The sequence below is a fragment of the Saccoglossus kowalevskii genome, chromosome 5 (assembly GCF_978046115.1).
Source record: "Saccoglossus kowalevskii chromosome 5, keSacKowa6.1, whole genome shotgun sequence".
Taxonomy (NCBI): Eukaryota; Metazoa; Hemichordata; class Enteropneusta; family Harrimaniidae; genus Saccoglossus; species Saccoglossus kowalevskii.
Window position 1 is genome coordinate 9043948 of NC_140645.1, and position 17530 is coordinate 9061477.

At 37.7% G+C, this 17530-nt stretch overlaps 2 protein-coding genes across 3 annotated transcripts in view; both read right to left on the reverse strand.

Moving 5' to 3' along the window:
- Positions 1 to 1873: 1873 nt before the first annotated feature.
- On the reverse strand, positions 1874 to 10496 carry LOC100369768 (uncharacterized). Of its 2 annotated transcripts, none has more exons than XM_002734941.4 (9): positions 9999 to 10496; positions 7807 to 7962; positions 7428 to 7550; positions 5415 to 5548; positions 5060 to 5228; positions 4392 to 4541; positions 4066 to 4195; positions 3598 to 3768; positions 1874 to 2412 (listed from the first exon to the last, which is right to left on the reverse strand). In XM_002734941.4, exons 1-9 carry the CDS (start codon positions 10459 to 10461, stop codon positions 2235 to 2237), a joined length of 1674 nt encoding a protein of 557 aa, XP_002734987.3. In that variant the 5' UTR covers positions 10462 to 10496; the 3' UTR covers positions 1874 to 2234. The 2 variants fall into 2 exon arrangements, with proteins under 2 accessions (XP_002734987.3, XP_085355646.1); XM_085499520.1 differs by having other exon boundaries at positions 4066 to 4198.
- A 4365-nt stretch (positions 10497 to 14861) lies between these two features.
- Positions 14862 to 17530, reverse strand: part of LOC100369469 (dynein beta chain, ciliary-like) — a 49675-nt gene continuing 47006 nt past the window's right edge. The window contains exon 47 of the mRNA XM_085499116.1: positions 14862 to 17327. Within this exon, the coding sequence (XP_085355242.1) occupies positions 15952 to 17327 (1376 nt within the window). The 3' untranslated portion in view covers positions 14862 to 15951. The remainder of the gene's footprint in view (positions 17328 to 17530) is intronic.

The window sequence follows — 17530 nt, forward strand, 5'->3', positions numbered from 1 at the left end:
TTAATTAGTTGGAGCATGCAGCCATTTTGTTAGCTCTATATTATAACCAATTGGCACACTAGTTCGAGTTTAACAACGTATACGGGTCAATATAACAATGTAAACTGCCTTAAATTTTGACACAAATTGTCAGGCCGCCAACTTTTAAATAAGACAAATTTGAATACAGTTGACCTTGACAATGAAATTAAGTTTAGGACGTTAATGCATCCTCGGTGTTTGGTCGCTGGCATTACCTCCGCCATAATGATTATAAGCCCATTCCATTAAAAACATTTCAGTCATTAGGTGGAAAAAAACATTAGGCAAGAGCAATATTGACAGCCTAGATATTTTAGTCCATGAGCGGGTGGAGCGGAAATCCCCTTTTCATCAGCGATTCAAAAATGAGATGTTTGCTGTACTTCACGGCAGAGACACAGTCCCTTTACTGTGTATGATATACGGAATATTCATAGCTGGGTCACTGTGCTTATTATGTTAACTATACTTTCAGGGCACGTGATCGTTTAAGTCCTTACGAGTGGGCACTGTGACATCGACGTTGGGACGCAATTATTGAACAATTTTAGTCGCTGATTACGTATTTTCGAAAAGATCAATATCTTCCAAGTTTAATTCAAATGACCCAGAAAGATATAATGATGCGATGTCATTGAAGAACTATACCACACCATATTATATACATTAATATCTATGCAGTATGGACAATTCAGAGTGCGGTCACGTCCAACTAAAAAAACATTAGCTAGTTTACTTCGCTACAACAGAGCGTCCCAATCATGAAATCTCGCCATACTGAGATACACGTACCACTAATGGTATAGCACATATTTTCGTACTCCGTCAATATCGAATTCACGAGATTCTACTCATGAACATTCTATTTCAGACTAGCAAGTGCGCGCAAAACAAGTTTTTTTATCGGCGCATTACTATATATGGTATTTGTAACACATGTAGTACGTGTGAGGAGTCACGATGATTTGATATCTATGTGTGGTATTTTTGCAAATATTTAATATATGTGATTTATAATAATAATATAATAACAATTATTATTTATTAGTCTTTGAAGTGGCCTAAAAGGAAACTCGTTAACACGGCATACAAGTTCACATACACCTCACACATTGACATGTGCCGGGATTACTCAGGTACGCCACCAACGGCAGGCTTTGGGCACACGGCATATGGACCACTTTCCCAGAAGTCGAAAATACGGCCTTCCGTATGCGCACGCATGCCGTTTTGGGGTGTAACGTAAACTTGCACGCGTTATATTGTTCGTCCGGGTGTACCAATCGGCGTCACAAAAATTAGATTCTCTTCTATCGACTATCAGAAAACTGAGACGTTTGTATTTCCGCCATGACAAAGTAGGTGTATTTCTGCACCCATGTCCCGTTAAATGGTCTATATGTGTATACTGTAAAATACATTACTTCCGCTTAGAATTTATTTTCGGTGAAGGAATGAATCAGTAACATTAAAATCCAGCGAATATACATTTTCCTCTAATGTTCACTAAAAATACAAAAATCTTTTCAGCGAGAATTCCAGCTAAAATAAAGTATTTTACGGTTCATCAATGTGCAAGTGAATACGGAAAGCCTGCTTATAAACAAGAGTTTATTCACGAGGGAATTTTAATTCTTCTCTGCTCTTGAATATAAGTAGGATTTCAAGGAAATCTTGACCAGTGTTAAAGTAATCATTATAAATTTGGCATACAATCAGTACCATGATATTCAGTTTGTAAATTGTTAAACAAATAGATGGATTCCACATCATTATTCTATTCGAAGGTAAATAAAATTATCTTTTGTTATAGCTTTATCTCATAACAAAATAACGTGACTAGTGAAAAAGATTAACAAGGTTATGAACAAATAATGATAAAATTATTTATTGCAACAGCAACACTTTAACGTTTACAGCCGTTAAAAAAATTGCCCGAGATTAATTAAAAAAGGTGGTGGTCATTGTGACGTATAAGACTTGAATAAAATACATTATTTAAATGAAGGGTCAACATGTGCTACATGGCAACTATCGGCTTCTAAATTAAAAACAGAATTAGAAATAATAAGAAGAGAGTACATTTTTAAGTTTAATATTAAAATATGTAATAGTCATTGAATTAAAAATATATCATAGTTTAATAAGGCTGTCACAATAACAATAACGCCATAATCTAGTTCTAATTATTTTTTTTTCTTCTGACAAATGTATTATGGAGTTGCTGATTCGTCAGGATGTATAACGTAACCAATGCAGGGGTTGACCAGAGTATCGTGGCATGGCGACGGTGAATAGGATGGTCGGAATTCTTTGTCGACATTAGTAACGAATCCGTCTGTCGACGCTTCTACGCACGAGACGTACGTGTTCGGTTTGTCGCCGACACATCTGTTAAATTTGAAAATATAAAAAATGATTACTAAATATTTCTAGTCATTCATTTGGCATTATAAACAGTTTGTTTTCATCTTTAATTCAGCATCCGCAAGTTGGGTTTCACTGCAAAGCTCGCCTAAAGAGGGCGTTTAGCGGCACAACCGTGACAACTACTTTTCCCTGGGATAGTGCCGATCTAGATTTCATCTATAGGGTTCACAAACAAATACATCATAACTCCAGGGGGGTATGTGCTTTAACCATCAAGTGATAATGATTTAACTGGTTTGTACCAAAATTGTCGCGATTCCCGACCCATTCAAACTATTGTTGTGAATACGTGTAGTTTAAATTGCCGTTAAATTCGGGAGTTGTCGGTACTTCAATACATATGGGAATTGTTAAGAAGAGTAGGTTTAGGTTCAGGAATGTAAGAATAAACCGCGTATGGACTGTAACAGATTACTTTATTGAAAGAACTGAAGAAGAGAAGTTTCGTCTCCTACTTGTATACTTAAAATAAATATTGGTCATGTACATGACTGGTTGCAATAGATATGGCTTTGTACATGATTGGCGAAAAGATAAACGAGCTGATTTGTTGAAATTAAAACAATCTCATTGGCTGGCTAATTTTCAGTCAAAATTCTAAATTTTTATCAAGATCAATTTTCTGAAAATACATGACATTGAACATTTTAGAACGCCCACTGGTAAATTCAATGCAGTCGTAGTATAGTTATAACGGCTGCACGACAGTGCTTATAGTTTATTCTCAGAAAACATAGATGTTAGTTACTGCCTTATGCTAAAATATGTTTAGATGTTTAGAGTAGTAACAAATTCTCAGACTTAAAAAATACCACTAATATTCACTTTTAAGATATCATTTTTGATATGTGTTGGTTCTTGGATATTTCAGCTTCGTCGTCCTGTACTTCGTTCAGTAATTCGGACTTCCCAGATTGCGTAAACATAGACAGTTTCGCAATTTTGACGCGGAAAATGCCTGGGCTAAATTATTTGCTGAGGGACGGCCGCTTACGTATGTGCACTCCTCAGACAACTTATACAGTTTATTTTAAATACAATTTAAAATGTATTAGTTGTCTGAGTGCACTCTAACTTGTATTGTAAGAGCAAATAAAACAACTTTATGGAAACAACAATATACTAGTCAGTTATTTTAAATATTACCTGCAGTAATCGTCTCTACCGTCACCATTCTCGTCCTTCATATACCATGTTTGATAGTGACCTGGGTCAAATCGAACGTCGTCTTTAGTTGAGTAGTTATACTCATTGTCACCCTCAGTCCCAGCAAGTGCGCATGTCAGGTACAATCGGCCATGTTTGCCCTGCACAAATCTGTAGGAACAATGGAACTCATGTCTGTGTGTTCTTAACATTATTCATAATTCTAGAGAAAGTTGGTTATAATTACGCGGCAATATTTAATGTTTAAATTAGTAGAAGTTCATTTAGTTTAATTGGTACTATTTGACACATAGGTAACGTTTATAAAAAAAACCGTGACGAAGAATTTCAAAAATGTCATTAGAACGAAATTGAGTTGAATGTCATGGAACAGCAAGCCACATCCTTCTTGAAGCTCACATAGGAAAGCCGGAAACCAGTGAATACGCCCCGAATTATTTCACTTACCTGCAGTAGTCGTTGGTGGCGCCCTGCCCCTGAACGTCGGCCCATCCATGAAACATAGCTCGATGACCAGTGTCGGAGATATCGTATCTTCGAGGGAGAATTTCTTTTTTACAAGAACCTTCCTGTTCTCCTGCTTGCAAATACAATACCGACAGTGAGATTATTATTAACACTATTTTTTCCATATTATGTTTTAACAAATACCTGAGCAAATACGGTCCAAAATAACGAAGAAATTGAGAAACAAATCATAAAGATGCCAACGTACTGTTATGAACTTAGCAACATGACATGGTTCATGCTTTTGCTCAAGATTAGATCGTTACCTGTTTCGGGAACTTTGAATTTTAAAGAGTTGCTTTCATCTTCTGCGTAGCATGTATATTCCCCCGACACAAAATACGGTAGTTTGAACACTACTTTCACTTCAGACGATGTGCTATTCAAGTTCTTGCCCTTTGAGACGTCGTTTTCCGCTACAATAGAACAACTATATATTGTCAAGGCTCAGTGGCGGATCCAGAGAGGGGGACAGGAGGGCACCCCCCCAATGCATGACGATTTATATCATCTGGATTACGCATAGCTTCTCTGCGATTTTCGCTCCGTAATTTTAAGCGAAGCTTGCCCCCCCCCCCCCCAATAAATTTTGCTGGATCCGGCAATGTCAAGGCTATAAGGTCGAACATAGAAGCCCACCTAGACGACAGTAATAAACGTTGTTCGCGGGCAATGGGTATCGCTAACCTGGAAAACAGTACTTAGATAGGGGATATATAACGTCGAGCATATAAGGCCACTTAGGCAATGGTAATAAAGGTCATCAGTCAATAGAATTCTTTGTTTTTTATAACTTAGGAGACATATAACGTCGAGAATATATGCCCACTTAGGCGTATGAGAATAGAGGAAACATTCTTTCACACCTGTTAGGACTCAAGTCAACGTTAGTTTCATTTCTTATTTTTTGTTTATTATCGACAAAGTTACCAACCGTTCTCATTTGCTTTAGTTGTGAAAGAAATAGTTGAGGATCGACCATCTTGAAATTCATCAGAAGACCATATTTCTATGTCATACTCCGTGTCTTCCTCCAGTCCTTTGTACTCGTATGTACGTGTATTGGGTGACACGACGACCACTTCAGACCAATCACCGCCTACCTGTGACGTCAAAGATTTAACATGGCCAATTTGCAATGATGTTTTGTTAGAAAATGAAGATATGCTTATATTCACACAAAAAATGGGTAAAATTAAAAACAAATGATAGTACAGCCCTCGGAGAATATAGTCATGTGACACTGATGTACGTGATTTGAGAATAACACTGCTCGCGAGAGTACATACCTTTCTGATGCGTAGAGAGTACTTCAATATAGGCTGCTGCGTCGTTTTCGGCGGTGTCCACGATACGATGAAAGTTGAGCTCATGTCAGTGTTCTCGTGATCAGAACTGGTTATAGTTGGTGCCCCCGACCTTTCTGGGTTTCAAAGATAGGATAAAAACATGAAGAAAGAGAATAAACCATAAGCACATTTTACACCATAAATACTTTTATAGCATCGCAATTCATTGGAACATGATTTTAAGTCAAGTTTGTTCAAGTTAGACTTACATCTCAAACTACTACACGGCGAATGAAAACTATGAACCAAAAATGTAATAGCTTATTTACAGGTTTCAGTGTCACGTGGCATTTATTTGTACAAGTACGTCATCGAATCCACAATTGGATACAGCCTCGTTCGCAGACACTCGTGTAATTCTTACTGAAGAAAGATTCCTTGACATCTGTCAATTCCTAATTTCCGAGTTACTATTTTTCTCACGAAATTCGATAGAGGGCGTTCTCAAACTCCCCGGATGACAGTCCGTTCAACGTTCGTGGTGGGGTTGAAATTTGAGTGGCGTCTGCTGTAAGCAATATACTCAACGCCAGTGGATTCGAATGCGTCGTCGGGAACCTGAGTGGACGCCAAACTATATTCCTGGGTTTGTTCACGGCATTTTCCATCCTGCGCCAGTATTTTTTTAGTTCAATAACTGGAGACAGCCGTCTTTCAACCGCAGTTATACATCGATTGAAAAATGAAGACTCTGTCAGCTTCCCGAGACGAGCGCAAACAAAAACATTGAGCCGGATTTGATGGAAATTTCGCTCGTTGCCGATTCCCACATCGATCTTCTTGTTCAGAATCCTTATGATGGCATTTGTTTCGAAGTTGAAGTTAAAATAAATACGGAAGGAAAAAACGTGTGTCCATTTATGATAACTGCATCTGCTGATCGCCTGGTGGATCAAATTAAATCAAACTCACACTACACAGTTACAAACACCAGAAACTAGTAAGGATTTTCCTTCATGGATCATTGCCGAATACACTCTGCCATAGTGAAAATAAATTATGTATTCTGCACATGATGAAGCTTTACGGAAAGTAAATAACCATTATCAAGTCGATATTCTTTCAGTCTGGCTGTTGTCCAGTCACTTCGATGCAACAAATATGCGAACATATCAGCTATTTCAAACAAAGGCAAAGTATGAAGGTTTTTTGCCAAGTTTTTACGTTACACGGATCTACCAGAGCTATCGTCGACTTACTGTATTACAGTACGACGACGAATTGTTTGACTCTTGGCGAACATTTAACTCCTTTGCTAACTCAACAAGTTCAAAAAGTTTAGCTTTACGAACATTGCTACAAGTTATACCACGACCCTGAAGCAAATTTGCGGAGTTCTGGAACTTTTATGTTTTTCCAATCTATTGATTTACGCATGTAAGAATACAGAACATCAATAAAAACAACCCCACTCAGGCTCGTCATCCGGGTATTTTGGATGCGCCCTCTAGCGGAATTCCGTAGAAAACTAACAACTCGAAAATTAGGAATTACATCACTATTTGCTTAGTTAATGTTTGTCTGCATTTTTGCTAACCACCATGTCAACCTCTGATAAAAGATGTGTTTCACTGATGAACACTGGATGCGATAACATCCATATTTACTAACAACATACAGCAAATAACGCCATTACTTTATGTTCAGATGCGAACGACTGGTTCTTGCCAACCAATCACTGTGCACACGAGCAAAACCTAAACGAGTAAGATTTTTCGTAAACACGATCACCAGTCCGTTTATCATGACTGAGAGACTGCGCAAGCGCAGATGACTGAGCGCGTCATAATATAACATTGAATGCGTCTAAAATTTACTGATCATGTAACCGGACAAAATATCACCCGCACTCAGAACCTCGCAAATGGTCAGCGGATAACGCGAATAAAGTTGCTGTCAACTGACAGACAAACTGAACTTTGACCGCACCGTGCCGTATTTCGCAGTACATACCTGGCAATGGAGTTGTGAAATGATAGCGTTCTGAAAACCATCCAAGTCCATAGGAATTCTTGCCGGCAATCTGCACTGAGTACTTTTCATTGGGAAAGAGCCCCGACATGTGAAATGTGTTTCCTATAAAGAGAAAATAATAATAATAACAAATATACATTCACTGAAATATTGGGCATACGTTATGTCCATCTGCCTCATGCTTTATTTTCACTGTTGTATAATCGTAATTTTGAATTCGCTTCCGAGCACGCTTTCGTGGTGGAATTTTGTTTTGTAGGAGCACGACCAAGAAATGCACTGTTGTTCCCATTGTCGTTTTTCTCGGAAACATTTCCAGACATGAATTTAACAATACATGTAAGTATACTTTACTTACCCATTTCAAATTCCAACTCTCGGTTTTTCCCAAATATTCGGATGACGTATCCGGTGATTTCTTGTATTGTTTCATAACTCATAGATTCTTTGACCTCGACGGTTGCACCCCATGGCTCAAGGGCCGACAATGTGATATGTGATGGTGCATCTGGACCTGTAGCAAAAACAATATAGCATTTGAATAAACGAGTTTTTTTATATAGTTGAGTCCCCTATAAGCCACACCCTCTAGCGACCGAGTGCTTCTGTGACGTCAAAATGACGTATAGGGTTGAAAGCAATGCCGTTCAAATTGACCATTGTGTATAGCTGAGTAGTTGTTCGTCGTCTAGAATATAGTAATATCCAAAAAAAGCATAATCTTCATTGATGAACGATTACCGATAACAAAAATACCGCCGTTTTGAATGGTCCGTTTACGTCAAAAAGCACTTCGTCACTAGAGGGCGCGATTTGTTAAAGCGCCCAGTCGTCACACTGCGCGGGTTCGCATTTAGTTATTACCGTATAGTAAAATATGTTTGGATATTTGGAGTAGTAAGAAATTCTCACTTCCGGTACGGTTAGACTTAAAATATAAAACGAATATTTACATTTGAGATACAATTCCGGGGCATAATCAACATGGGACTCTGAATAACAGGTAGGATCTGAAGGTAGCGTCATCATACAACATTAATGAACGAAATTTACATTCACAATCTTATGTTTCCGAATAATCCGATATTTATTCTGGAGAACACAGAATAAATACTGAAAACTGGCAAGTACAAAGTGAGTCAAGTCAGTAAGCAAAAGATACTATGAAGATATACATGAAAATGTAACTACGAAATAAATGTCAGTGATTTTTGTTTAAATGATAAAAAACCTCAAATGCAACCATAGTACATATTCAAAGTAAACAAAATTATCGAGAGTGATTTTGGATTAGTTAAAAATTGCCAAGCCGGTTTATAAAATTGTGAACAAATCACTATCGTATACACATACATAGAGATTTATTTATTTCAATGCTGAGAAGTAATTATACATATGTTTCAAACTATAATTTCTAATCTATATTGGAAAATTGTTTTAGGGATTATTAATTTCAATAAACAGTATTCAACTATTCTTCTGCAACACAAATAAGATCACTGCTTATGCATGTATTATGTCACTAAGCAATTTGACAAGAATGCATGATGCAAAGTCCATTCTATTAATGGTCAAATATTTCTCGATCATGTGAGAAACTAGGGGACAATATCAAAGCATGGGTCTTATTTAGGAACACCTGACAAAGCAACTGCACAAATTATAAGGACAAATTAACTGCCCATAAGGATGGTATTGGCAGATTAACACCACTTGTTAAACATTAATTTTCAACCCGGATGAAAGGAACAATTCTTGCAACAAAGCCATATTCACTGCGAAAGCAACTCGAGCGAAGCTACTAGTGTCGACATAAAATGTTTTTACATGTGTTGTTGTATACAACATAGGAAAAAGATATCGCTAGAGATATTCGTCCCTCAGAAAGTTGACGCAAGTACCCTATCAGAAACAGTGGTACATCCTGACATAACAGAGCTGATAACATACATAAGTTGATTGTATATCGTGTTCATCAGGGCATTATCAGGGTGAGCTCATGATATACTTTTATGTGTAAATACCGTACAGTGCCGCTGAATTTGCGTTACAGAGGTTTGTTGTACATGTACAAGTGACCTTCGAACTGAAGGTGTAGATAATCGGAGCATTTCCGGTGGACAGGGGCATTAGTACGGATGAGTCTCCGGTAAGCATATCCTTAGCAAGGGCTAACAAAGTGTGCGTGGACGCTTAGCTCGGGCCAGAGTCCCTCTCGATCGGGCATTCAGACCCTTATTACTTTTCAGAAAGCCAAAATACAAAATGGACGTTACCAATTCATTATAAATACAGATAAATGTAATTGATACCCAGGACCAAGAATTTGTTTATGAAGTGGTTTGTGAGCGAGCCATTTACCTTTTTGGGTATTTCAACAACACTTTTTAGTGATGTTTTCAGCAATGTATTATGGTGTGCTCCCTTTGAAGTGCTGGATTATGAGATTTTTCATGGACATTACGAGGAATCAAAAACTGTGATCCGTATATGACAAGAGCAGCATAGATATTCTCAATCCCGTCATCATACAATAATTGGTGTACTTACTGTCATCGTAGCAATTTGCCACACTCGAGTTGTTATCCAGGCGACGTGGAAACTTATCACAATTCAAATAGTCCGGCCACTGGAACCCAAATCGGTTCATCAGTATCTCGCAACCATCCTTGGCCTTCTCACAAAAATCGTAACACGGTGGTAACGTTGACTGGTTCTCTACACACCTGGGCACGAATACAGCACAAAGGAATGTCTTCAAATACGGCGAGCATACTACTTTAACAAGGGGATAGAATTGGTGGACCTGTAGACCTGCTGCTTCCTGGCTCTGTTGGTCGAGAATATTTGGAAATCTAGTCGAGTTGTACTTCAAATCCACACACAAGGGCACATTGATACCGCTGCAGGTGCCGACGGCGAGGTCTCCGGACTCTGCTGGTACATCGCCTCGAACCGTGCCTCCAATAACTACAAGCAGTATCGTAGCGTAAAGGGAATTGCGTGAAACCATACTTAAGCAACTGGTTAACACTGGGTCGCTGCGACAGTGTTTGTTTGTTGTTTACGAAGTGTTATTGAACAGAGTCTGCGTACAATACTGAGTGACCTCACGACCATAACCGTTCTTATCTGATTGATGCCCGTGTTTTCAAGGATGTAATCTATACCACGATTGTATTATTATTATTAACTTTCAAGAAAAACGGCACGTCAGCGTCCATTTCATCGCCGAGGCAATGTTTTTTTATGTGTTTTTTGTGTGTTTTTTGTATTGGTTTCATACGAACGAGGTTGTTGATAAAATTACAAATAGGTAAATTACAGGATCTATTTTCTACCCAACATAAACATGTCATCTTGTCTAGATCAAAAAGCACGCTTTTATTTGCTAAAATATTGAATTGTTAGAACAATACAGTAATTTGTGTGGAAATCAATTTTCTTATCAACTTAAATCTTGGCACGATAATCACCACGGAATGCCTACGTAGCTCAGGTCTGTGTTCTATGGAAGCAAGGCTGACTGATCCGTTATACCCTTTGATGCCTATGAATGTAAATAAATTAAGAGTTTCTGTAAACATAGGCCATGTCAAGTGATTAACAACACTCATTAGAATAGCCACACTTCCAATAAACACTTGCCCCGGGCCTAACTACAGTATGAACAAACGTCAATTTACGTAGTCGTATTAAATACGCAAATCTGGTTTGTGAGCTTTGTTGCACAGTCTAAAAAGTCTTTTCACAACGATGAGTGTGAGATGAGTCAATTTGACTACCGAGAAAATAAAATCATCGCTTACGACAGTGGCGGTTCCAGCAAAATGTATGGGGGGGGGGGGACAAGCTTCGCTTAAGGTATACTAGTACCATGGAGGTAATATTACCTCCATGGATATACGGAGCGTAAGTCGCAGAGAAGCTATGCGTAATCCAGATGATATGAATCGTCATGCGGTTTTTTTTTTTTTTTGGGGGGGGCATGCCCCTCCCTCTGGATCCGCCACTGGCTTACGAGTTACTGAAATACAACACAAGGAAAATGGAAGTTGGGAAAAAGTTTCCTAAGTCCCCTCATGTAGTTGTATATGTCACTCCAAATAAATATACACACCCTGAAGAGGAGTATATACAATAGCAGCGTTCAAGCACAGCTCTTTAGCACGGGCTAAGAGGTGAAATACCATAGGCCGTGCTAAAAAACGAGTGAACGTTCAGCGGTACTTGGTCCAGATCCCTAGCACGGGCTAAAGAAGTGTGTGTGAACGCTTAGCGAAGTGCCTCAAACGCCATTGTATTCAATGTTCGATTGGAAGATTTATCATTATATTCATATCTATTAATTTCGGTATGCTATTTCCAATATGACAATACACACGAGCACATCTATAGAGCTGTTTTTCTCAAGAAAAAAATAACTGACGATGTGACTGCACAGATCTAAAATGGGAAGCGTGTGGGTGGGCATTGCACAGGCACTTTAAGGTTATTCTATAATCTGCGCATACTGCATTAGCTTTGGTATTGTCTTACTACTGTAGAACTAACAACTAACCTTCCTAGTTACTGTACTGAGTAATTCTAGTTAAAATAACTTAAGAGTTTTGTATATTCTTAACAAGTTTGCGCATTCCTTAGCCCGAGCTAACCACTGTTTCGCCCGTGCGTGAACGCATTTGGGTCTATCCGATATGCAAACGTATGGAATTCGTACTTCAGTAGCGTGAACGCTACTAATTAAAATGAGGGAGGAGCACTGGAGGGGCAGGTTGGACTCGAACAACGTGTATATTTGTAAAAATACGAAGTTAAACATCTTAACTTGCCACCAGCCACCATGATGATTGGTATTTATCCATATAAAGTACAATCATATTGTTTTAATTAAACCAGGTTTGTATTTGTGACTTTGAAAACAGATGTATAATAGCATTATTGAGTGTTTTGATGAATTGTTTGGTATACAAGTACCTTGGGCGGTTCTCTCTCCGATTTTGTGTCAAAATTGTATTTTTGTGAGTATTTTAGGCCATTTTTTGTCAAAACTGCCATTTTGACGACTCAATTGATATGATACTTTGTATATATCTTGGTACCGGTATCTTGGGTTAACCTCTGTCAGATATATGTTCGTTTTGGGATATTATCAACTATTCTCATATTTTTAGCAAATATAATTCATGTTTAGTTAAAAATAATATTAAAAACTGTCACCGATTGCTTTGATACTTATGTAGGTACCATGGGTGAACTTCTGTCACTTTTGTGTCCTCCTCAATTCTTTATTATTAGCGAATATATTTGTCATATTTTGTAAAAAAATATATTACTGTCTTTTCGAAAACTACTTATATATATATATAAAATTACGCTGTACTTGCAGCGGGCTATCTATAAAACGTGTGTGTGTGACCGAAACTACATTCGAAATATACGTACCAACTTTATTTAAAGGGCGGCAGTCGTCGTGCCGCGTCCTGTTCAATATGGGACTCATAACGACGTATACAACATCTGTAAAATACATTGTTTATTTACATGAAATTCGAACACGCGCTGCGCGACGACTACCGCGCTTTAACACGTGCAATGACCTCACCCGGAATGTTTAGCGTACGAAAGATTTTTTGCACGACACCGGTTTTAATAGTTTAGTACAACGAAAACCCCCCAAATGCACAGAGGCTATAAGTATTTCGAAGCTCACCACAGGTAGTGACATCAGAGTCTCCGGGCTGTACTGTCACATCTTATGCGTAGAACTATCAGCAGTAACGTGGTAGCGTAAAATACTGCATGCAATAATACTCAAACAACTGTTCTACGTCGTGTCGTTGTGACCGTACCTGTTTGTTATTTATTAGTGAATTGTTGTGGAATTTTATTCTGTGTACTAAGAGCTAAAACTAAGTGATGTCAAAGCATGGCATTTCGGCGCTAGTTGTAAATTCGAAATTTATAGTTATTGTATAAATACCAGTTCAGCATTCCTGAAAACATTTCCCAGGACATTTTGCGACATTTAGTCATTGGCGTAACATTCTGTTTAACACGGCCCTGAATATGAATAACACACTATTCATTGGAGGACATACCAACGAAGTTTTATTACTGTACATCCATTCGGCTCACATCCGTTTTTACCACGTACAATCAAAACAATGTGAATAGCAACCTTTATAAATCTTTCCAAATAGTGGTGCCTTTGTCGCTTCTGTGACGTTATAAAAAGCCAACTCAGTTTGGTTGTGTGGTCGTTAGAACATTTTTTTAAAAAAAGCATTTTTTTTATTATTGACTGGCGACTACATTTTATAGCTAAATTTTGAATGACGACCCAAACATCAAGTTACGTCACGGATACGCTTCATGTATTATACACATCTTAGTATTATTATCAATAACGATTGCTTTGGAAATTGTGATTGAGTGGCCTTGTTCTGGCCTAACGAAAATATGATGCAAGTGCAAGTTGATACCCATAGATTTAGTTATTCCCGAAAAAAGACACTGCCGTAAAAACGTTAATGTTGACAACCATTGTTTGCTAACATTCCACATTCGATGGAATTACGCAAATTCCCCCAAAGAAGGAATCAACATTTTATTTCCGCCAAAATCAGATCAGGCAGACCAACCACTACATATCTTAATTAGTAGTATATAGCATACATGGAATTTGCCTAATCATTTGACCACGTATATTTTGAGGTAGCTCTGTGAATGTGGAGGCGCTCCTATTCATCGGGACCTTATCTGCTACCCAATACACAATGTGTTGGGGTGGCGTAAGAAGCCCAATGTAAATATCACCCCTACACAGCCATGTGCGCAGGGCTAATTTTGAGGTAGTGTACATCGGCAATCAGGATTAAGAACGACCAGATCCTACATCCGATGTTTACTACAAACTAAGGGGGGGGGGGTGGTTCACTTCCCTTTCAGTTTGGTAGGGGTATGCGGTCGGGAAGTAAAACCCCAAACCCCATCACAGACCATTTTCACCTCAAAAACATACCCCATTATAGACCAAATAGTGATTTGTATATCCCACCAGAGACCACATTTGTCACTAAATTCATTCAGTTATAGGTTGACTCACTCGGACTCATCAACAAAAGTACTAAAACAGATGCAAATTAAAAAACACACAAAAAAACAGACCCCATCCCCATCAGGCAAACCTGATATTGGACCTAAAGGCAAGCAAATCTATACCCCATTCAAGACCAAACAGCAAAAATTACGAACCCAAAGGGCGACACGTTCCCATAATGTGATTTGCATTTAGTTCCCTGGACCTGTAGTGTGGTCATTGTACCCCATAAAGTTTTAGGTGTATAATACTTAATGCAGTATTGGCTTAGCACCATATGGATACATTGAGTACGAATTGAAAACATAACATTTATACGGAAAACAATATTTTTAATAAAATATCATTAAACACACATTATGTTTTACAAAACATCAATTTACAAATCTTGAAATAAAATTACACAATTTTTTCATTACTTGCTACAAAAATGTATATTTTTTGCTTTTTTGTATGCATCAAATAGCAAAAATATTTCTTGAAAATGTATTATATACATATGGGTTATTAAGTTCAACTGTACATTATATAAGGAAATTAACTTGTGGAATGAAATTATGTTGATATGGACGTAATGTGTTTTATTCTTTAATATTAAGTTAACTATCAGTTAACCAAATGACTGGACGGAAAAATCTATTATACAATTTTACATTTCATATTTATTTTCAAAACTTTCCTTTCTAATTTGGAGATTTTCAAATATTATATGGAGCTCTATTTGTTAGATTTGGCATGGCATGATTCAAAACGTGTTTTAAAGTTACCTGGACAATCTGGGCATAATGGATCAGTGGATTGCTTAAATTCTGCTTCCTGTATCTCCAATATTCGAGAAGTATTCTCTATCACGCTTGTATAATAAATAGCGTGCTATCAGAAGGAAATGCATCTGAATAAATTAGTCTTGGGAGGTTCTGTGATTATCACACGTATCCTCATTTCAGTTCTAGTCGTCTAAGAACCATCGCCACATTTGGATATTTTGTATGAAGCATCCCTGTTTACAATACAATAATTACTGATTCTCTATTTTGTTGACTGCTATTGCGAATTTGCAAGTTAATCATTGGTTGTATACAGGCATGCTTTCATTGAACCACAGAGAAGATCACAAAAAATGATTCATGAAATCATAACTACGTAAGTGAAAAAATCCACCAGGTTATTTGGGTACATTAGAAGAGAGAAGGACTTTGAAGTCAAGTTATATTGGCACAATTCAAAATCAAACGGAAATCTATTGTTCAATTCATTCTGTACTGTTCTACAAATGGAAGGATGTTACAAATGCAGTTCATTAAAGTTTTTCTGTAAATTATATCACAACATTTGTATGTTTTTCCAACATGGAATTAAATCTCCTATTGAACCATAATAAGGAAGGATACAAAACTGCTATTAATATGCTGGGTCTTCTTTACTTTTTGGCTGATCATCAAAATCAAATTCATCATCGTCAGTAGATGTAACCTTCTTGTTATGGACTTCAGATGCTGTACTAAAATCCTCATCGTCTGTTCTGTTCAAATCGCCATTGGCTGATTTGTTATCATCAGAAGAATCCATTGTTTTTTTGTCTTCTTTGATACTATCAGGAGAATGGGATCTATCAGACTCTGTATCATCAGAATCTTTTGAAAAACTTCTGTTAGAGGCTGAAGACTTTCTACTTATTGATGACTGTTTACTTGAGGCTGAAGACTTTCTACTAGCTACTGATTTTCTACTTCCTGCAGATGACTTTCTTCCACCTCCAACTGACTCAGAATCAACACCTTTGTCCTTGAAAGATTTCTGCGATATTTTATCTTCACGATCCTCAATTTTGACCGATTTCTGTGATTTTTTATCTTCATCCTTCATGGAAATGACGGATTTCCAGTCTTCATCCTTACTTTTCAAAGATCTCTGTGACTTTTTATCTTCATCATCCTTTGATTTCACTGACTTTGTATCTTGGTTCTTCAAATATGGAGATCTTGGTGACCTTTTATGCCCATGCTTAAGGGACTTTACAGATTTCTTATCTGAATTATCAGTGAAGAACGATTCTCGAGATTTATCACTTCGTTTAGATATTCTACTGTGTGCAGATAATCGATCCTCCCTGTGTGACTTGAAACTTTGATGTCCACTGCTGGTTCGAGAATAGTCAGACCGGTCAGACCTTGCACTAAGCAGTGATTTACTATCTTCTTCAGCTTTCTTCTGAGAACCCTTTGATTTGTCAGATCGGTAACTGTGTAATGAGTGTTCATCTTCTTTACCACTTTCTGACATAGTTCCATAGTCACCTTCTTCATTTATAGTCTCTTTGCTTCGCATCTTACTATTATTATCATTATAACTTAATGATGATCTGTCAGAAATATCATCCATTTGTCTCCCTTCTCCTGCATCATCTTGATGCTCAAGCATGTCTTGCCTGCGTTTTTGCCTATCTTCAAGTCGCTTCTCACGTAGAGTAGGAGCTCGGTAATCAAACATAGAGTAACTATATCTCTCTTTCTCCAGATTCTCTGACCTCACGGACCAAGTTGAGTCGTACTTTGCCTTTTCTGATGCCTTCTGGTGTGCCTGGTCGGATAAATGCGATCTCAGTGAGCGTGCTGATCTTCTAGATGCCCTGGATTGTTCTGAGGCATTGTCAGTTCCTGATTTCTTAGATCCAAGAGACGATGCAACTCGTTCACTCACATCATCTTCCACCATGGCCATTTCCCGTTTTATCGCTGTGAAGCCTTTGGATTTCTTGATGCTTTCTTCAGGTGCACCTATAAAAACCAAGAATCGAACATTACATTCTGAATTGTTTCCAATTCTACTGAAATTGCTAGTACACGTTACAATAGTATGGTTGATCTTTAAAAATGGATCACAGTCGCCAAGATTTGTATGTAACATCAGCAGAAAATCTGAGTGAATAATACAAATGAATGGGCATTTCCAATTTATGGTTTTGACTAAGCATTTGATA